This window comes from Bufo bufo, chromosome 6 (assembly GCF_905171765.1).
Source record: "Bufo bufo chromosome 6, aBufBuf1.1, whole genome shotgun sequence".
NCBI classification, from domain to species: domain Eukaryota; kingdom Metazoa; phylum Chordata; class Amphibia; order Anura; family Bufonidae; genus Bufo; species Bufo bufo.
In genome coordinates, this window is record NC_053394.1 from 439,234,916 (window position 1) to 439,256,659 (window position 21,744).

Consider the following 21,744-nt stretch of genomic DNA (forward strand, 5'->3'; position numbering starts at 1 on the left):
CTAATGTTTTAGACGGTCAGCTCAGCAGCAGGCCCTCACCACTAATGATTTAGATGGTCAGCTCAGCAGCAGGCCCTCGCCCCTAATGTTTTTGAGGGTCACCAGCAGGCCATCAATCATAATTTTTCAAGGCTGTGTATGATGCCTTCCTTTATGTGATATACAGCTTGTATCTGAGTGCCTCTTCCTTGTAATTTTTGGCAGCACTTTATATACAAGTAAATATACAGGAAAGAATGTTTCCTAACAATTTTCCTCTAAAATCGATTTTATCTTCTGTTTTGTGCATATTATTCCAAAGAGCACCTTTCGGATTTCACTGGTCATTTTTTACAGAATTTGATTTCAAACTCCTTACCACACATTTGGGCCCCTAGAATGCCAGGGCAGTATAACTACCCCACAAGTGACCCCATTTTGAAAAGAAGAGACCCCAAGGTATTCGCTGATGGGCATAGTGAGTTCATGGAAGTTTTTATTTTTTGTCACAAGTTAGTGGAATATGAGACTTTGTAAGAAAAAATAAATAAAATCATCATTTTCCACTAACTTGTGACAAAAAATAAAAAATTCTAGGAACTCGCCATGCCCCTCACGGAATACCTTGGGGTGTCTTCTTTCCAAAATGGGGTCACTTGTGGGGTAGTTATATTGCCCTGGCATTTTCCAGGGGCCCAAATGTGTGGTAAGTAGGTAAATGACCAGTGAAATCCTAAAGGTGCTCTTTGGAATGTGGGCCCCTTTGCCCACCTAGGCTGCAAAAAAGTGTCACACATGTGGTATCTCCGTATTCAGGAGAAGTTGGGGAATGTGTTTTGGGGTGTCATTTTACATATACCCATGCTGGGTGAGAGAAATATCTTGGCAAAAGACAACTTTTCCCATTTTTTTATACAAAGTTGGCATTTGACCAAGATATTTATCTCACCCAGCATGGGTATATGTAAAATGACACCCCAAAACACATTGCCCAACTTCTCCTGAGTACGGCGATACCAGATGTGTGACACTTTTTTGCAGCCTAGATGTGCAAAGGGGCCCACATTCCTTTTATGAGGGCATTTTTAGACATTTGGATACCAGACTTCTTCTCACGCTTTAGGGCCCCTAGAATGCCAGGGCAGTATAAATACCCCACATGTGACCCCATTTTGGAAAGAAGACACCCCAAGGTATTCAATGAGGGGCATGGCGAGTTCATAGAATTTTTTTTTTTTTGGCACAAGTTAGCGGAATTTGATATTTTTTATTTTTTTCTCACAAAGTCTCCCTTTCCGCTAACTTGGGACAAAAATTTCAATCTTTCATGGACTCAATATGCCCCTCACGGAATACCTTGGGGTGTCTTCTTTCCGAAATGGGGTCACATGTGGGGTATTTATACTGCCCTGGCATTCTTGGGGCCCTAAAGCGTGAGAAGAAGTCTGGAATATAAATGTCTAAAAAATTTTACGCATTTGGATTCCGTGAGGGGTATGGTGACTTCATGTGAGATTTTATTTTTTGACACAAGTTAGTGGAATATGAGACTTTGTAAGAAAAAAAAATATAATTTCCGCTAACTTGGGCCAAAAAAATGTCTGAATGGAGCCTTACAGGGGGGTGATCAATGACAGGGGGGTGATCAGGGAGTCTATATGGGGTGATCACCCCCCTGTCATTGATCACCCCCCTGTCATTGATCACCCCCCTATAAGGCTCCATTCAGATGTCCGTGTTTTGCGGATCCGATCCATGTATCAGTGGATCCGTAAAAATCATACGGACATCTGAATGCAGCCTGACAGGGGGGTGATCAATGACAGGGGGGTGATCAGGGAGTCTATATGGGGTGATCACCCCCCTGTAAGGCTCCATTCAGATGTCCGTATGTGTCTTGCGGATCCGATCCATGTATCAGTGGATCCGTAAAAATCATACGGACATCTGAATGCAGCCTTACAGGGGGGTGATCAATGACAGGGGGGTGATCAGGGAGTCTATATGGGGTGATCACCTCCGTCATTGATCACTCCTCTGTAAGGCTCCTCTCAGACGTCCGTATGTGTTTTGCGGATCCGATCCATCTATCAGTGGATCCGTAAAATTCATACGGACGTCTGAATGCAGCCTGACAGGGGGGTGATCAATGACAGGGGGGTGATCAATGACAGGGGGGTGATCAGGGAGTCTATATGGGGTGATCACCCCCCTGTAAGGCTCCATTCAGACGTCCGTATGTGTTTTGCGGATCCGATCCATCTATCAGTGGATCCGTAAAATTTATACGGACCTCTGAATGGAGCCTTACAGGGGGTTATCAATGACAGGGGGTTATCAATGACAGGGGGGTGATCAATGACAGGGGGGTGATCAGGGAGTCTATATGGGGTGATCAGGGGTGATCAAGGGGTTAATAAGTGATGGGGGGGTGTAGTGTAGTGGTGGTTAGTGCTACTTTACTGAGCTACCTGTGTCCTCTGGTGGTCGATCCAAACAAAGGGGACCATCAGAGGACCTGTTAGGGGTTAAAAAAATCACATCTCCAGCCTGCCAGCGAACGATCGCCGCTGGCAGGCTGGATATCCACTCTCTTACCTTCCGTTCCTGTGAGCGCGCGCGCCTGTGTGCGCGCGTTCGCAGGAAATCTCGCGTCTCGCGAGATGACGCACGGATGCGTCCAGGTGGAATGAATCAACCACCTTCCGGACGCATCCGTGCGTTAGGCGGTCGGGAGGTGGTTAACAGTGACCGCCTTTTTAACAGTGGTCACCCCTTTAACAGTGACTTTAACAGTGGCTGCCCCTTTAATAGTGACTTTCACAGTGCCTGCCCCTTTAACAGGGACCTTCATAGCACCCGCCCCTTTAAAAGTGACTTTCACAGTATCCGCCCTTTTAACAGTGACTTTCACAGTGACCTCCCCTTTAACAGTGGCTGCCCCTTTAACAGTGACTTTCACAGTGACTGCCCCTTTAACAGTGACCACCCCTTTAACAATGACTGCCCCTTTAACAGTGGCAACCCTTTTAACAGTGACTTTCACAGTGACCGCCCCTTTAACAGTGACCGCCCCTTTAACAGTGACCGCCCCTTTAACAGTGACTGCCCCTTTAACCACCTCAGCCCCCAGTGCTTAAACACCCTGAAAGACCAGGCCACTTTTTACACTTCTGCACTACACTACTTTCACCGTTTATTGCTCGGTCATGCAACTTACCACCCAAATGAATTTTACCTCCTTTTCTTCTCACTAATAGAGCTTTCATTTGGTGGTATTTCATTGCTGCTGACATTTTTACTTTTTTTGTTATTAATCGAAATTTAACGATTTTTTTGCAAAAAAATGACATTTTTCACTTTCAGTTGTAAAATTTTGCAAAAAAAACGACATCCATATATAAATTTTGCTCTAAATTTATTGTTCTACATGTCTTTGATAAAAAAAAAATGTTTGGGTAAAAAAAAAATGGTTTGGGTAAAAGTTATAGCGTTTACAAACTATGGTACAAAAATGTGAATTTCCGCTTTTTGAAGCAGCTCTGACTTTCTGAGCACCTGTCATGTTTCCTGAGGTTCTACAATGCCCAGACAGTACAAACACCCCACAAATGACCCCATTTCTGAAAGTACACACCCTAAGGTATTCGCTGATGGGCATAGTAAGTTCATAGAACTTTTTATTTTTTGTCACAAGTTAGCGGAAAATGATGATTTTTTTCTTTTTTTTTTTTTTCTTACAAAGTCTCATATTCCACTAACTTGTGACAAAAAATAAAAACTTCCATGAACTCACTATGCCCATCACGAAATACCTTGGGGTCTCTTCTTTCCAAAATGGGGTGACTTGTGGGGTAGTTATACTGCCCTGGCATTCTAGGGGCCCAAATGTGTGGTAAGGAGTTTGAAATCAAATTCTGTAAAAAATGACCTGTGAAATCCGAAAGGTGCTCTTTGGAATATGGGCCCCTTTGCCCACCTAGGCTGCAAAAAAGTGTCACACATCTGGTATCTCTGTACTCAGGAGAAGGTGGGGAATGTGTTTTGGGGTGTCATTTTACATATACCCATGCTGGGTGAGAGAAATATCTTGGCAAAATCCAACTTTTCCCATTTTTTTTATACAAAGTTGGCATTTGACCAAGATATTTATCTCACCCAGCATGGGTATATGTATAATGACACCTCAAAACACATTCCTCAACTTCTCCTGAGTACGGCGATACCAGATGTGTGACACTTTTTTGCAGCCTAGGTGGGCAAAGGGGCCCATATTCCAAAGAGCACCTTTAGGATTTCACAGGTCATTTACCTACTTACCACACATTAGGGCCCCTGGAAAATGCCAGGGCAGTATAACTACCCCACAAGTGACCCCATTTTGGAAAGAAGACACCCCAAGGTATTCCGTGAGGGGCATGGCGAGTTCCTAGAATTTTTTATTTTTTGTCGCAAGTTAGTGGAAAATGCTGATTTTTTTTTTTTTTTTTTTTTTTTCATACAAAGTCTCATATTCCACTAACTTGTGACAAAAAATAAAAACTTCCATGAACTCACTATGCCCATCAGCGAATACCTTGGGGTCTCTTCTTTCCAAAATGGGGTCACTTGTGGGGTAGTTATACTGCCCTGGCATTCTAGGGGCCCAAATGTGTGGTAAGGAGTTTGAAATCAAATTCTGTAAAAAATGACGAGTGAAATCCGAAAGGTGCTCTTTGGAATATGGGCCCCTTTGCCCACCTAGGCTGCAAAAAAGTGTCACACATCTGGTATCTCCGTATTCAGTAGAAGTTGGGGAATGTGTTTTGGGGTGTCTTTTTACATATACCCATGCTGGGTGAGATAAATATCTTGGTCAAATGCCAACTTTGTATAAAAAAATGGGAAAAGTTGTCTTTTGCCAAGATATTTCTCTCACCCAGCATGGGTATATGTAAAATGACACCCCAAAACACATTCCCCACCTTCTCCTGAGTACGGAGATACCAGATGTGTGACACTTTTTTGCAGCCTAGGTGGGCAAAGGGGCCCATATTCCAAAGAGCACCTTTCGGATTTCACTTGTCATTTTTTACAGAATTTGATTTCAAACTCCTTACCACACATTTGGGCCCCTAGAATGCCAGGGCAGTATAACTACGCCACAAGTGACCCATTTTGGAAAGAAGAGACCCCAAGGTATTCGCTGATGGGCATAGTGAGTTCATGGAAGTTTTTATTTTTTGTCACAAGTTAGTGGAATATGAGACTTTGTATGAAAAAAAAAATAAAAAAAAAAAATCATCATTTTCCACTAACTTGTGACAAAAAATAAAAAATTCTAGGAACTCGCCATGCCCCTCACGGAATACCTTGGGGTGTCTTCTTTCCAAAATGGGGTCACTTGTGGGGTAGTTATACTGCCCTGGCATTTTCCAGGGGCCCTAATGTGTGGTAAGTAGGTAAATGACCAGTGAAATCCGAAAGGTGCTCTTTGGAATGTGGGCCCCTTTGCCCACCTAGGCTGCAAAAAAGTGTCACACATCTGGTATCCCCGTACTCAGGAGAAGTTGGGGAATGTGTTTTGGGGTGTCATTTTACATATACCCATGCTGGGTGAGAGAAATATCTTGGCAAAAGACAACTTTTCCCATTTTTTTATACAAAGTTGGCATTTGACCAAGATATTTATCTCACCCAGCATGGGTATATGTAAAATGACACCCCAAAACACATTGCCCAACTTCTCCTGAGTACGGCGATACCAGATGTGTGACACTTTTTTGCAGCCTAGATGCGCAAAGGGGCCCAAATTCCTTTTAGGAGGGCATTTTTAGACATTTGGATACCAGACTTCTTCTCACGCTTTGGGGCCCCTAGAATGCCAGGGCAGTATAAATACCCCACATGTGACCCCATTTTGGAAAGAAGACACCCCAAGGTATTCAATGAGGGGCATGGCGAGTTCATAGAAATTTTTTTTTTTTGGCACAAGTTAGCGGAAATTGATATTTTTTATTTTTTTCTCACAAAGTCTCCCGTTCCGCTAACTTGGGACAAAAATTTCAATCTTTCATGGACTCAATCTGCCCCTCACGGAATACCTGGGGGTGTCTTCTTTCCGAAATGGGGTCACATGTGGGGTATTTATACTGCCCTGGCATTCTAGGGGCCCTAAAGCGTGAGAAGAAGTCTGGAATATAAATGTCTAAAAAATTTTACGCATTTGGATTCCGTGAGGGGTATGGTGAGTTCATGTGAGATTTTATTTTTTGTCACAAGTTAGTGGAATATGAGACTTTGTAAGAAAAAAAAAAAAATTCCGCTAACTTGGGCCAAAAAAAAGACTGAATGCAGCCTTACAGGGGGGGGGGGATCAATGACAGGGGGGTGATCAATGACAGGGGGGGTGATCAATGACAGGGGGGGTGATCAGGGAGTCTATATGGGGTGATCACCCAACTGTCATTGATCACCCCCCTGTAAGGCTGCATTCAGACGTCCGTATGATTTTTACGGATCCGATCAGTCTATCAGTGGATCCGTAAAAATCATGCGGACATCTGAATGGAGCTTTACAGGGGGGTGATCAATGACAGAGGGGTAATCAATGACAGGGGGTGATCAGGGAGTCTATATGGGGTGATCACCACAGTCATTGATCACGCCCCTGTAAGGCTGCATTCAGACGTCCGTATGATTTTTACGGATCCGATCAGTCTATCAGTGGATCCGTAAAAATCATGCGGACATCTGAATGGAGCTTTACAGGGGGGTGATCAATGACAGGGGGGTAATCAATGACAGGGGGGTGATCAGGGAGTCTATATGGGGTGATCACCACAGTCATTGATCACTCCCCTGTAAGGCTCCATTCAGACGTCCGTATGATTTTTACGGATCCGATCAGTCTATCAGTGGATCCGTAAAAATTATGCGGACATCTGAATGGAGCTTTACAGGGGGGTGATCAATGACAGGGGGGTAATCAATGACAGGGGGGTGATCAGGGAGTCTATATGGGGTGATCAGGGGTGATCAAGGGCTAATAAGGGGTTAATAAGTGACGGGGGGGGGGTGTAGTGTAGTGTAGTGTAGTGGTGCTTGGTGCAACATATTACTGAGCTACCTGTGTCCTCTGGTGGTCGATCCAAACAAAGGGGACCACCAGAGGACCAGGTAGCAGGTATATTAGACGCTGTTATCAAAACAGCGTCTAATATACCTGTTAGGGGTTAAAAAAATCACATCTCCAGCCTGCCAGCGAACGATCGCCGCTGGCAGGCTGGAGATCCACTCGCTTACCTTCCGATCCTGTGAACGCGCGCGCCTGTGTGCGCGCGTTCACAGGAAATCTCGCGTCTCGCGAGAGGACGCACCGGCGCGTCCACCCAGAACAACAGGACCGCCGCAAAGACGCAATCCTGCATACGGCGGTCCTGAGGAGGTTAACAGTGGCTGCCCCTTTAACAGTGACTTTTACAGTGACCGCCCCTTTAACAGTGACTTTCCCAGTGACCACCCCTTTAACAGTGGCTGCCCCTTTAACAGTGACTTTCACAGTGACTGCCCCTTTAACAGTGACCACCCCTTTAACAGTGACTGCCCCTTTAACAGTGGCAACCCTTTTAACAGTGACTTTCACAGTGACCGCCCCTTTAACAGTGACCGCCCCTTTAACAGTGACCGCCCCTTTAACAGTGACCGCCCCTTTAACAGTGGCTGCCCCTTTAACAGTGACTTTTACAGTGACCGCCCCTTTAACAGTGACCACCCCTTTAACAGTGACTGCCCCTTTAACAGTGGCAACCCTTTTAACAGTGACTTTCCCAGTGACCGCCCCTTTAACAGTGACCGCCCCTTTAACAGTGGCTGCCCCTTTAACAGTGACTTTTACAGTGACCGCCCCTTTAACAGTGACTTTCCCAGTGACTGCCCCTTTAACAGTGACTTTCCCAGTGACCTCCCCTTTAACAGTGACTATTACAGTGGCCGCCCCTTTAACAGTGACCGCCCATTTAACAGTGACTTTCACAGTGACCGCTCCTTTAACAGGGACCTTCACAGTGCCCGCCCCTTTAAAAGTGACTTTCACGGTATCCGCCCTTTTAACAGTGACTTTCACAGTGACCTCCCCTTTAACAGTGACCGCCCATTTAACAGTGACTCACAGTGGCAACCCTTTTAACAGTGACTTTCACAGTGACTGCCCCTTTAACAGTGACCACCCCTTTAACAGTGACCACCCCTTTAACAGTGGCCACCCTTTTAACAGTGACTTTTACAGTGACCGCCCCTTTAATAGTGACTTTCACAGTGCGTGCCCCTTTAACAGTGACTTTCACAGTGACCGCCCCTTTAACAGGGACCTTCATAGCACCCACCCCTTTAAAAGTGACTTTCACAGTATCCGCCCTTTTAAAAGTGACTTTCACAGTGGCAACCCTTTTAACAGTGACTTTCACAGTGAAAGTGGCAACCCTTTAACAGTGACCGCCCCTTTAACAGTGACCGCCCCTTTAACAGTGACCGCCCCTTTAACAGTGGCTGCCCCTTTAACAGTGACTTTTACAGTGACCGCCCCTTTAACAGTGACTTTCACAGTGACCGCCCCTTTAACAGTGACCTCCACATTGCCTGCCTCTTTAACCAGTATAGAAAAATGGCTGGGTTGTTATGTAAACCTGGAGTAAGACTTACAGGCTTGTATTGGGGGGGGGGGGCTAATTATTTTTTGTGGATCTCTCAGGAACGGTACATCCTAGAGAGCTGAGACCCGGTCTAAAACCTTCCCGGACACCTGATGTACCTGTGTGCCAAATTTTGTGAAGATCGGTCCAGTCGTTTGGTCGCGCATAAAGAACGTCTAGACAGAAACTCATTTTTATATATATGAGATATATATATATATATATATATATATATACACTGCTCAAAAAAATAAAGGGAACACAAAAATAACACATCCTAGATCTGAGTTAATTAAATATTCTTCTGAAATACTTTGTTCTTTACATAGTTGAATGTGCTGACAACAAAATCACACAAAAAAAAAAAAATGGAAATTAAATTTTTCAACCCATGGAGGTCTGGATTTGGAGTCACACTCAAAATTAAAGTGGAAAAACACACTACAGGCTGATCCAACTTTGATATAATGTCCTTAAAACAAGTCAAAATGAGGCTCAGTAAGTGTGTGTGGCCTCCACGTGCCTGTATGACATCCCTACAACGCCTGTGCATGCTCCTGATAAGGTGGCGGACGGTCTCCTGAGGGATCTCCTCCCAGACCTGGACTAAAGCATCTGCCAACTCCTGGACAGTCTGTGGTGCAACGTGACGTTGGTGGATAGGGCGAGACATGATGTCCCAGATGTGCTCAATTGGATTCAGGTCTGGGGAACGGGCGGGCCAGTCCATAGCATCAATGCCTTCGTCTTGCAGGAACTGCTGACACACTCCAGCCACATGAGGTCTAGCATTGTCTTGCATTAGGAGGAACCCAGGGCCAACCGCACCAGCATATGGTCTCACAAGTGGTCTGAGGATCTCATCTCGGTACCTAATGGCAGTCAGGCTACCTCTGGCGAGCACATGGAGGGCTGTGCGGCCCTCCAAAGAAATGCCACCCCACACCATTACTGACCCAATGCCAAACCGGTCATGCTGGAGGATGTTGCAGGCAGCAGAACATTCTCCACGGCGTCTCCAGACTCTGTCACGTCTGTCACATGTGCTCAGTGTGAACCTGCTTTCATCTGTGAAGAGCACAGAGCGCCAGTGGTGAATTTGCCAATCTTGGTGTTCTCTGGCAAATGCCAAACGTCCTGCACGGTGTTGGGCTGTGAGCACAACCCCCACCTGTGGACGTTGGGCCCTCATATCATCCTCATGGAGTCTGTTTCTGACCGTTTGAGCAGACACATGCACATTTGTGGCCTGCTGGAGGTCATTTTGCAGGGCTCTGGCAGTGCTCCTCCTGTTCCTCCTTGCACAAAGGCGGAGGTAGCGGTCCCGCTGCTGGGTTGTTGCCCTCCTACGTCCTCCTCCACGTCTCCTGATGTACTGGCCTGTCTCCTGGTAGCGCCTCCATGCTCTGGACACTACGCTGACAGACACAGCAAACCTTCTTGCCACAGCTCGCATTGATGTGCCATCCTGAATAAGCTGCACTACCTGAGCCACTTGTGTAGGTTGTAGACTCCGTCTCATGCTACCACTAGAGTGAAAGCACCACCAGCATTCAAAAGTGACCAAAACATCAGCCAGGAAGCATAGGAACTGAGAAGTGGTCAGGTCACCACCTGCAGAACCACTCCTTTATTGGGGGTGTCTTGCTAATTGCCTATAATTTCCACCTGTTGTCTATCCCATTTGCACAACAGCATGTGAAATTGATTGTCACTCAGTGTTGCTTCCTAAGTGGACAGTTTGATTTCACAGAAGTGTGATTGACTTGGAGTTACATTGTGTTGATTAAGTGTTCCCTTTATTTTTTTTGAGCAGTGTATAATTATATACACCTGCACAGGACGGATCCCGGCCGGGTTCCTGGGCGCACAGGACGGATCCTGGCGATGTTCCTTGGCGGCCAGAGACTACAGTGCTTGTCTTCACTTTTCTACAAATAAAAAAATAGTATTCCAACAAGGATGCAAAAAATCTGGGAACCTGGGGGGTGAATACTTCTACACAGCTCTGCATGCTGCTGCTCTGGAAGCGACAAGACATTGCTGTCATTTCTTCTCTTGTACTACAGATACGTTAACATCAGCTCCCTGGTATTCAGCATGGACTCTCAGTTCCTTTGTGTGTCCAGCAATACGGAGACCGTGCACATCTTCAAACTGGAGCATGTACCAGAAAGGTGAGACCGAGGGATGCTACACGAGCCTCTTATCCTGATGAATGAGAAAACTGCAAGTTGAGATGGAGTTGTAATCATTAGAGAGAACCACAGGCAGTATGGAGGGATCAGTTGCTAGTGAGGACCACAGGGGGCAGTATTGGAGGGATCACAGTTACTAGTGAGGACCACAGGGGCAGTATTAGAGGTATCACTTACTAATGAGGACCACACGGGCAGTATTAGAGGTATCCGTTACTAATGAGGACCACAGGGGGCTGTATTGGAGGGATCAGTTATTAGTGAGGCCACAGGGGACAGTATGGAGGTATCAGTTACTAGTGAGGACCACAGGGGACAGTATTGGAGGGATCAGTTATTAGTGAGGCCACAGGGGGCAGTACTGGAGGGATCAGTTACTAGTGAGGACCACAGGGGACAGTACTGGAGGGATCAGTTACTAGTGAGGACCACAGGGGGCAGTACTGGAGGGATCCGTTACTAGTGAGGACCACAGGGGGCAGTACTGGAGGGATCACAGTTACTAGTGAGGACCACAGGGGACAGTACTGGAGGGATTAGTTACTATTGAGGACCACAGGGGGCAGTACTGGAGGGATCACAGTTACTAGTGAGGACCACAGGGGACAGTACTGGAGGGATCAGTTACTAGTGAGGACCACAGGGGGCAGTACTGGAGGGATCAGTTACTAGTGAGGACCACAGGGGGCAGTACTGGAGGGATCACAGTTACTAGTGAGGACCACAGGGGACAGTACTGGAGGGATTAGTTACTATTGAGGACCACAGGGGGCAGTACTGGAGGGATCACAGTTACTAGTGAGGACCACAGGGGGCAGTACTGGAGGGATCAGTTACTAGTGAGGACTACAGGGGGGCAGTACTGGAGGGATCAGTTACTACTGAGGACTACAGAGGGCAGTATTGGAGGGATCAGTTACTAGAGAGGACCACAGGGGGCAGTACTGGAGGGATCACAGTTACTAGTGAGGACCACAGGGGGCAGTATTGGAGGGATCAGTTACTAGTGAGGCCACAGGGGGCAGTGCTGGAGGGATCAGTTACTAGTGAGGATCACAGGGGGCAGTACTGGAGGGATCAGTTACTACTGAGGACTACAGGGGGCAGTACTGGAGGGATCAGTTACTACTGAGGACTACAGAGGGCAGTATTGGAGGGATCAGTTACTAGAGAGGACCACAGAGGGCAGTATTGGAGGGATCAGTTACTAGTGAAGACCACAGGGGGCAGTACTGGAGGGATGCACTGAGGTGAGAAGTACAAGGGTTGGTAAACTGCTATTGTCCTTGTGTTCATTTGATACGCCTTTGATCAGGTTGCAGTTCCTTTTGGTCACCAGCAGATGGCACTATTTGGTCACTGATGCTTCGTTGATGTGACTTGTAGAATGCGGTCTGTGCTTGGGAACGGTCCTGGGATCTGCAGCTCAGTTGACTATTATATTGCTATATCGCCCCCATAGATCAGAGGAAAACTCTTCTTGGAGCGGCTATATGGGAAAGATGTTCATGGCTGCCTCAACCTACCTCCCAGCTCAGGTGTCAGACATGATGAACCAGGACCGCGCCTTCGCCACTGTCCGTCTCAGCTTCTCTGGGCAGAAAAATGCGTGTACTCTGGTGACGTAAGTGCGTTAACCCCTGGACGCCTCTTCTCTGATGTCAGATACTGACACAATTCCTCTGCTTTCAGGATACAGAAACTGCCACGGCTCCTGGTGTCCTCTTCCAGTGGCCTTCTCTACATCTATAACCTGGATCCACAAGATGGTGGCGAGTGTGTTTTAATAAGGAAGCACAGGTAAGTATGACCATGGACATCCCAGTGCTCTTTGGTTCCACTGATGTTTATCAGTATTCTAGATGTCACAAGACCCAGGCTTGTAAGACTTCCTCCTGAGTTACATCATATATAGACTGGTTAGCACTTTCCTCCTCAGTCGTATCTAGACTGGTCAGAGGACTCTTACTCCCCTGGGTCATTTCTAGACTGGTTAGCGGGCTCCTCCATCCCAGGTCATATCTAGACTGGTTAGAAGGCATCTCCTCCCCAGGTCACATCAAGACTGGTTGGAAGGTTCCTCCTCCCCAGGTAAAATCTAGATTGGTTAGCAGGCTCCTCCCCAAGTGATATCTAGACTTGTTAGAACGCTTTTTCCCTGGGTCATAGATGGGTTAGAAAGCTTTTCTTCCTCCTGGGTCATATATAGACAGGTTAGAGGTCTCTTCCCCCTCCTGGGTCTTATCTAGGTGGGTTAGAATGCAGCTCCTCCTTAGTCACATCTAGACTGTTTTGGAGGTTCCTCCCCTGGTCATATCTAGACTGGTTAGAAGGTTCCTTCCCCTAGGTCATATCTACACAGGTTAGAAGGATCTTCCCCATGGTCATATCTAGACTGGTTAGAAGACTTCTTTTTGGGTCTTATCTAGACTGGATAGAAGGCTCTTCCAGCTTCTGAGTCATATCGAGATGCGTCAGCAGCCTTCTGCTTGGTCCTATCTAGACTGGTTAGAACGCTTTTCTCCTGGGTCATATCTATATGGTTTAGAAAGCTTTTCCTCCAAAAGCTATCATATCTAGGATGCTACTCCCCTGGAACTTTTCTTGATGGACTGGTAAGCTTCTTCCCCTGGGCATGTCATCTCTTTGCAGCCTCCTCAGTTTGGAGAAGCCAGAATCTGGTGATGTGGAGACTCCGGCGCCGGTATCTTACGCAGCCACTGTGGCCAGAGCGAGCGGTGTCCCCTCCACATCCACTGTTGCAGGTGAGACCTGCGGCCAATGATGTCCAGCAGTGTTTCACTGACTGGCTCTGACATTACTGTTTTGTTTCTCAGGATACTCGGAGGATGGAGGCGCCCTTCGTGGCGAGCTGCTTCCAGAACACGAGTTTGCTGTGGGTCCAGTGCAGCTAGATGATGAGAAAGAGTTTCCTCCTGTGAGCATTCGGGGTCCTTGAACTGGGGGCGGGAAGGGCCAGTGACCCACCATTCCAGTGCCTAGCAGTGATGTCTGGATGGTTTATTGGAGGAGCAGCTCAAGGGTTACGTATCGGAGCCATGCCTTGTGGATATCATCATTGTGACAAAGCTGGGGACCCCGATGAACGTGGGATTATTTGGCGTGTTAGATTGAGTAGAACTACACCTATCAGCATGCCCAGACGGCCAAGGTTTCTAGCTTCGGATCAGCTGCTGCTTCCCCTAGTCTGGGCAGTAGTGGCATCCTGGGGCTGTTTGGAACTCCTAAGTGTCCTATGGACAAGCGGAAATCACAGGACGTCATCTTTACAAAGTGGTCACGCCCTTGTTGTAGTGGGCGGGTTATTACCAGTGCGCTGTAATATCTATATAATGTTTCAGGGCGGACATTATACCTTATATTGTAAAACCAGTGTCCTGAGACTCGAATTATCAATGGGGGGGAATAATCCCCTATATTACACGAGTGTACGAGGTGACGTGTATTATCCATATAATGTCACAGTTGGGGGAAATAATCCCTTATATTACACCAGGGTACCAGGTGACGTGTATTATCAATATAATGTCACAGGGGGGGATAATCCCTTATATTATACCAGAGTACGAGGTGACGTGTATTATCCATATAATGTCACGGGGGGGGGGGGGGGAATAATCCCTTATATTACACCAGAGTACGAGGTGACGTGTATTATCCATATAATGTCATGGGGGGGGGGGGGATAATCCCTTATATTACATTGATATGTTGGATTATTACATTGTGGGGGGTATAATCCCTTACATTCCATTGATATGTTGGATTATTTCAGTGCCTGGGGGGGAGATAATCCCTTATATTACGTTGATATGTTGGATTATTTCAGTGCTGGGGGGATAATCCCTTATATTACGTTGATATGTTGGATTATTTCAGTGTTGCGGGGATAACCCCTTATATTACGTTGATATGTTGGATTATTTCAGTGCTGGGGGGGGATAATCCCTTATAATACGTTAATATGCTGGATTACTACAGTGTTGGGGGGTAACGTTGTCTCACAGATCTTTACCTACCCCCCCATTCCCACTAGATCACGCCAGTGTTTGGATGCGGACAGCTTTATTGATGACGCAGTGCACACTGGAGAATAAGGCGCTTCTGTTTTGATTTTGGTAGATAAATTTGTGCCGTGGAGGTCAGAGAGATTTGCCGTGACTAGCTGCCAAAAAGTCGAAGAGCGCACGCACTGGAGTGCGAACGAAGGATGGGCGAGGTGACAGGGTGTGGGAAAGGTCACCGCCGCCACCTTTCATCAGTGGATTCTGTATTTTAACATCATTTATTATGTATGATAATTAAACTCTTCAAATACTAAATGTCTGCTGAGTACAAAACGGTTAATGAAGACGGACAATGCCCCCCCCACCTGGCTCCGCACAGCGGCAAGCAGCGAGCTCCGGGTTACAGCAGGGGGCGGCTGATGGATGCTGGGAGTAGTCAGCTGTAGAAACATTGTCGGTGCGGACATCGTCATGAAGATCCACCATTGCCTGGGAAAGGAGAGGAAGCAGCCACTCGTACTCCTTGCTTCCCGGGGGTAACGGTGCCCCCTCCTGGGGGTCATAATTAAGGTTGAACAGCAGAGGGGGGTCATGGAACTGAGGGCGTCCGATGCTTCCATCACAAGCCAAAGCGCCACCTGCCAAAAAGTAACCAGAAAGTGAAGAAGATGAAAAGCTGCATCCAAGGCATTACAAAGCCGGAAACAATATGGGAGGGTGGTCAGGAGCACAGGAGAGGGCATATGGGAGGGTGGTCAGGAGCACAGGAGAGGGCATATGGGAGGGTGGTCAGGAGCATAGGAGGGGCTTATTAGAGGGTGGTCAGGAGCAAGAGATAGGCTTATGGGAGGGGTGGTCAGAAGCACGGGAGGGGGCATAAGAGAGGATGGTCAGGAGTACAAGAGGGGGCATATTGGAGGGTGGTCAGAAGCATGGGAGGGGGCATATGGAAGGGTGGTCATTGTGTCCTCACTCCTGTAATACAGATGGCAACCCCCCCCCTCCCGATCAGGTGTGCCGCGTCTTTCCGTGCCCCCATTACCTGTGGTGTAGAAGGCCTTGTAGTGCCCCCATCTCATGGCCTCTATGTCCCCTAATCTTCCGCCGGCTCCGCTGTTGGGGTGATACATGATCTGAAGAGGGAAATGAGATTCAGTTTCTAGTATGATGATTTGACCGGACGGAGAAAGCATGGTCGCCCTCGCCAATGTGAGACTGAAGGGGGCAGATAATGTGTGAGCGGACAGGGGCAGACTACGTGCCTGCAGAGCTTACACTTCATTTGTCACTACAGGGTAGAGTGATCTGCAGGCAACATGCCGGCGGCTGACACCCGAGGCCAGAGCCAAGAAGTGACGGCTGGTACCGACAAGCAGCAGAACATGGACATCATCCGGAACAGACACCCTCTTTAAAGTATTTTCTGTCGGACACGGGAAACTCTCGCTGGCAGGATATAAGCAGATCTATCCACTTCTGCTAGGAAGGATTTCTGAGGTCAGCAGCCCACGTGCCACCACTTACCCTCTGTGCATCCTGTGGGCCTCCACGCAGGATCTCAGACACGTCTTTTCCATCAAACCTCCGATTGGCAGGTAGCGTGCCATGTGCCAATGCCACCAAAGTGGGGAAAATGTCCAGAGTACTAAGGGAATAGAAGTGAATGAAATGCATCAAACATCACACCCAGCCACGTTCTCCATCATCATCGACCTGTGACCTTCTGCTGCCTGACTCTGCCGACTGGACCGTAGCATCAAGCTGCCCAAGTCACAGAGCAGGCGGCTACGCAGATCTTAGATAACATTGTGAAGTGCTGGGCAATGTAATAGTGTGTCCGTAACAGAATGCAACAGGGCCCCTGCCTCGGCTCCAAAGCCACATACAACAGGACCCCCACCTCGGCCCCAGAGCCATTTACAGCAGGACCCCCACCTTGGCTCCAGAGCCATATACAGCAGGGCCCCCACCTTGGCTCCAGATCCATATACAGCAGGGCCCCCACCTTGGCTCCAGATCCATATACAGAAGGGCCCCCACCTTGGCTCCAGAGCCACATACAACAGGGACCCTACCACAGCTCTAGAGCCATATACAGCAGAGCTCCCACCTTGGCTCCAGAGCCACATACAGCAGGGCCCCACCTCGGCCGGTGGGAGCCACATACAACAGGTCGCTCGCCTCAGCTTCTGAGCCATATACAGCAGGGCCCCCACCTCGGCTCCAGAGCCATATACAGCAGGGCCCCCACCTAGGCTCAAGAGCCATATACAGCAGGGCCCCCACCTTGGCTCCAGAGCCATATACAGCAGGGCCCCCACCTTGGCTCCAGAGGCACATACAACTAGGACCCTACCCAGCTCTAGAGCCATATACCGCAGAGCCCCCACCTTGGCTCCAGAGCCACATACAGCAGGGCCCCACCTCGGCCGGTGGGAGCCACATACAACAGGTCGCTCGCCTCAGCTCCAGAGCCATATACAGCAGGGCCCCCACTTAGGCTCCAGAGCCATATACCGCAGAGCCCCCACCTTGGCTCCAGAGCCACATACAGCAGGGCCCCACCTCGGCCGGTGGGAGCCACATACAACAGGTCGCTCGCCTCAGCTCCAGAGCCATATACAGCAGGGCCCCCACCTAGGCTCCAGAGCCATATACAGCAGGGCCCCCACCTTGGCTCTAGAGCCACATACAACTAGGACCCTACCACAGCTCTAGAGCCATATACAGCAGAGCCCCCACCTTGGCTCCAGAGCCACATACAGCAGGGCCCCCACCTCGGCCGGTGGGAGCCACATACAGCAGGGCCCCCACCTCGACCGGTGGGAGCCACATACAACAGGTCGCTCGCCTCAGCTCCAGAGCCACATACAGCAGGGCCCCCACCTCGGCCGGTGGGAGCCCAATACAAAGGTCGCTCGCCTCAGCCCCAGAGCCATATACAGCAGGGTCCCCACCTCGGCTCCAGAGCCACATACAGGGCCCCCACCTCGGCTCCTGAGCCACATACAGGGCCCCCACCTCAGCTCCTGAGTCACATACAGCAGGGTCCCTTCTCGGTTCCAGATCCACATACAGCAGGGCCCCTCCTCGGTTCCAGAGCCACGTACAGGAATGTGTATAGCCACCATGTTGGCCGAACAGCTATCTTTCCCATCTTCCTCCCCGCTTCCCCAAACACATTCATCCCGACTTTACGTGTGTGTGTATTCTATGGGGAGGGCAAAGAAATCTGCTGCCAGACACTTCTGATGGCGGCTAAAGGATCGGGAGCGCCCCACACACACATTAGACTGACAATACACCAATGTGTGTGGGGGACAACCACACAAAAAGAGTATTGGTATGTTCAGGGAAGAGCGGCCATGAAAGGGTTAATCACTCAGCATGTTATGGTGGTGAGACGGGTAATAAATCACTGATCACAGGTCAGTAACAATAACATTTACTCTGCTGGAGCAAAGGCCACCATCCAAGCTGCTGAGGTCAACCCTGCAAACGAGGGAGACGAGGCTGCTGACGAGCCGGAGCTAGCTGCTGCAGCGTAGGATGCCGTTGAGCCGGTAGGTGTACCTCTCAGCTGCTGCGGTGAGGGTGGGTCTGGTTCCTTGTGGCGCGCAGGGGATGCCGCTCTGCGCTGTCTGGACTCCATCTTAGGAGAATCGTCTCCCTCCCGGTCAGCGTCTGTCTGGCTGGAGGAGGCTAAGAAGCGGGAAATCGCTCCCGTTTTGCGGTGGATCGGGGCGGGTGTTGATGAGGGTCTCCTCCTGCGACCTTTCATGTATTCAGCTGGGTCAAGGGTGTCCTGTATTAGCGGCAAAGCTGGAGTCTGTCAGGAGCCGATGCAGAGCACGTCTTACTCAGCCATTGGTAAGCTCCTCCCCCTTAACTTTTATTTTATGAATTATGTGTGACTGTATGCGAATTGTTTACTAGATCCTATCCCACTAATAATAAATATTTTCCCTATATTCTTATGGTCCAAGTGTTGGGAGTGCTCACTCCCCTTTTTTAACTATTACATTATTTCATTTTGGGGCCGGGCACCCAATTGTGAGTTAGTAGCACCCGGCATAGCCACTAGGTGAGAGCCAACCACCCATCTACACTGCTCAAAAAAATAAAGGGAACACTTAAACAACACAATGTAACTCCAAGTCAATCACACTTCTGTGAAATCAAACTGTCCACTTAGGAAGCAACACTGAGTGACAATCAATTTCACATGCTGTTGTGCAAATGGGAAGGACAACAGGTGGAAATTATAGGCAATTAGCAAGAAACCCCCAATAAAGGAGTGGTTCTGCAGGTGGTGACCACAGACCACTTCTCAGTTCCTATGCTTCCTGGCTGATGTTTTGGTCACTTTTGAATGCTGGCGGTGCTTTCACTCTAGTGGTAGCATGAGATGGAGTCTACAACCCACACAAGTGGCTCAGGTAGTGCAGCTTATCCAGGATGGTACATCAATGCGAGCTGTGGCAAGAAGGTTTGCTGTGTCTGTCAGCGTAGTATCCAGAGCATGGAGGCGCTACCAGGAGACAGGCCAGTACATCAGGAGACGTGGAGGAGGCCGTAGGAGGGCAACAACCCAGCAGCAGGACCGCTACCTCCGCCTTTGTGCAAGGAGGAACAGGAGGAGCACTGCCAAAGCCCTGCAAAATGACCTCCAGCAGGCCACAAATGTGCATGTGTCTGCTCAAACGGTCAGAAACAGACTCCATGAGGGTGATATGAGGGCCCGACGTCCACAGGTGGGGGTTGTGCTTACAGCCCAACACCGTGCAGGACGTTTGACATTTGCCAGAGAACACCAAGATTGGCAAATTCGCCACTGGCGCCCTGTGCTCTTCACAGATGAAAGCAGGTTCACACTGAGCACATGTGACAGACGTGACAGAGTCTGGAGACGCCGTGGAGAACGTTCTGCTGCCTGCAACATCCTCCAGCATGACCGGTTTGGCATTGGGTCAGTAATGGTTTGGGGTGGCATTTCTTTGGAGGGCCGCACAGCCCTCCATGTGCTCACCAGAGGTAGCCTGACTGCCATTAGGTACCGAGATGAGATCCTCAGACCACTTGTGAGACCATATGCTGGTGCGGTTGGCCCTGGGTTCCTCCTAATGCAAGACCTCATGTGGCTGGAGTGTGTCAGCAGTTCCTGCAAGACGAAGGCATTGATGCTATGGACTGGCCCGCCCGTTCCCCAGACCTGAATCCAATTGAGCACATCTGGGACATCATGTCTCGCTCTATCCACCAACGTCACGTTGCACCACAGACTGTCCAGGAGTTGGCAGATGCTTTAGTCCAGGTCTGGGAGGAGATCCCTCAGGAGACCGTCCGCCACCTCATCAGGAGCATGCACAGGCGTTGTAGGGAGGTCATACAGGCACGTGGAGGCCGCACACACTACTGAGCCTCCTTTTGACTTGTTTTAAGGACATTACATCAAAGTTGGATCAGCCTGTAGTGTGTTTTTCCACTTTAATTTTGAGGGTGACTCCAAATCCAGACCTCCATGGGTTGAAAAATGTGATTTCCATTTTTTTATTTTTGTGTGATTTTGTTGTCAGCACATTCAACTATGTAAAGAACAAAGTATTTCAGAAGAATATTTAATTAATTTTGATCTAGGATGTGTTATTTTTGTGTTCCCTTTATTTTTTTGAGCAGTGTAGTTGATTATCGGTGCTCTGCTCCGCAGCTCTCCTCCTCCACCTTCAACTGCTGCAGCGTCTGTGTCTGTAAACCCACGGGCTGTTCAGGATCGATCTTGCCACAACCTTCAAAGAAGTACTGACATAGCATAGACCCGTTTTAAAAGTTCATAGTACGGTACACTTTTTATTTTACTTACAAGATTGTAGTCTTGAGTTCAACATCACATATAAAACAATGCCTGACCAGGGTTTCGCTCCTGCTTCATCTGGGGCGTCCGCTTGGGTTTACAGACACAGGAGCTGCAGCAGTTGACGGTGGAGGAGGAGAGCTGCGGAGCAGAGCACCGATAATAAACTATATTTGTGTTACCTCTGAGACTTGCTGACACTAGCACGGACCCTATGCCTTTTTTTAATAATATATTCTGAGGAAGTGGGGACCTGCTTCCCGGAGACAAAAGTCCTGCATGCACAACTTTTGTCTCCGCTCCAAAATCATCTTCTGAGCGGAAACATAACGGACCCCATTATAGTCTATGGGGTCCTTAGGCTCCGTTTGGCTTAGTTATGTTCCTTCTCCGTCCTGAACGGTGATGTGAACGAAGCCTGACAGTGTCAGCTGCCAGTCACACCATTTCAATTTTACTCTCATCCTCCATAGCACAAGACATGGGCTTTAATGGAACCTATACACCCCCAGCCTGACTCTGCACCTCTCCCTTTATGACTTTTTTCGGCCAATTTCCCTTCCTTTTAATCTGTATAATGTTCAAACATTTTGGAGGCTTTCTGGAACCCATCAACAAGCAGGCTATGTAATATTTCTTACGTGTTATGTGGCGTCAGCGGAGCTTGGAGTGTTTGGGATACTAAACAGTCGGTGACTTCCTTCAGAGCAAGTACATCTCTGTGCACTCAGGGTACTTGGGTAAAGATAAAAAAGTGCTGAGAAATCTCCATAAAGGCATTGGGCCGCTTGTTTCCACCAGGCCAAAACCACAGAAGAGGTGGAAATCTTTCCATGATACCTGATCTCTGTAGCCTCCACTCCTGGGTTTGGGTCCCAGTTACGGGTGATAACAATGGATCAAACACTGTGTGAATGTGGCCTTAGAGTAAAGACACGAGAGCTTCATAGATCCAACACGAGACAAGGAAGCGGGCATATCAAGTCCTGGACACGTGTCAGTGGTATACGTGTGAATAT

At 48.5% G+C, this 21,744-nt stretch overlaps 2 protein-coding genes across 4 annotated transcripts in view; one reads left to right on the forward strand and one right to left on the reverse strand.

Moving 5' to 3' along the window:
- The window catches only part of WIPI1 (WD repeat domain, phosphoinositide interacting 1), a 68,810-nt gene extending 53,684 nt beyond the window's left edge, over positions 1 to 15,126 (forward strand). For all 3 annotated transcript variants that reach the window (XM_040434872.1, XM_040434873.1, XM_040434874.1), the window contains exons 8-13: positions 10,718 to 10,825; positions 12,309 to 12,470; positions 12,539 to 12,646; positions 13,499 to 13,611; positions 13,684 to 13,784; positions 14,990 to 15,126. In XM_040434872.1, coding sequence (XP_040290806.1) covers positions 10,718 to 10,825; positions 12,309 to 12,470; positions 12,539 to 12,646; positions 13,499 to 13,611; positions 13,684 to 13,784; positions 14,990 to 15,028 — 631 coding nt within the window. In that variant the 3' untranslated portion in view covers positions 15,029 to 15,126. The remainder of the gene's footprint in view (positions 1 to 10,717; positions 10,826 to 12,308; positions 12,471 to 12,538; positions 12,647 to 13,498; positions 13,612 to 13,683; positions 13,785 to 14,989) is intronic.
- A 53-nt stretch (positions 15,127 to 15,179) lies between these two features.
- Positions 15,180 to 21,744, reverse strand: part of ARSG (arylsulfatase G) — a 34,627-nt gene continuing 28,062 nt past the window's right edge. Inside the window, exons 10-12 of the mRNA XM_040434871.1 lie at positions 16,399 to 16,519; positions 15,917 to 16,007; positions 15,180 to 15,512 (exon numbers count right to left, since the gene is read on the reverse strand). Coding sequence (XP_040290805.1) covers positions 15,211 to 15,512; positions 15,917 to 16,007; positions 16,399 to 16,519 — 514 coding nt within the window. The 3' untranslated portion in view covers positions 15,180 to 15,210. The remainder of the gene's footprint in view (positions 15,513 to 15,916; positions 16,008 to 16,398; positions 16,520 to 21,744) is intronic.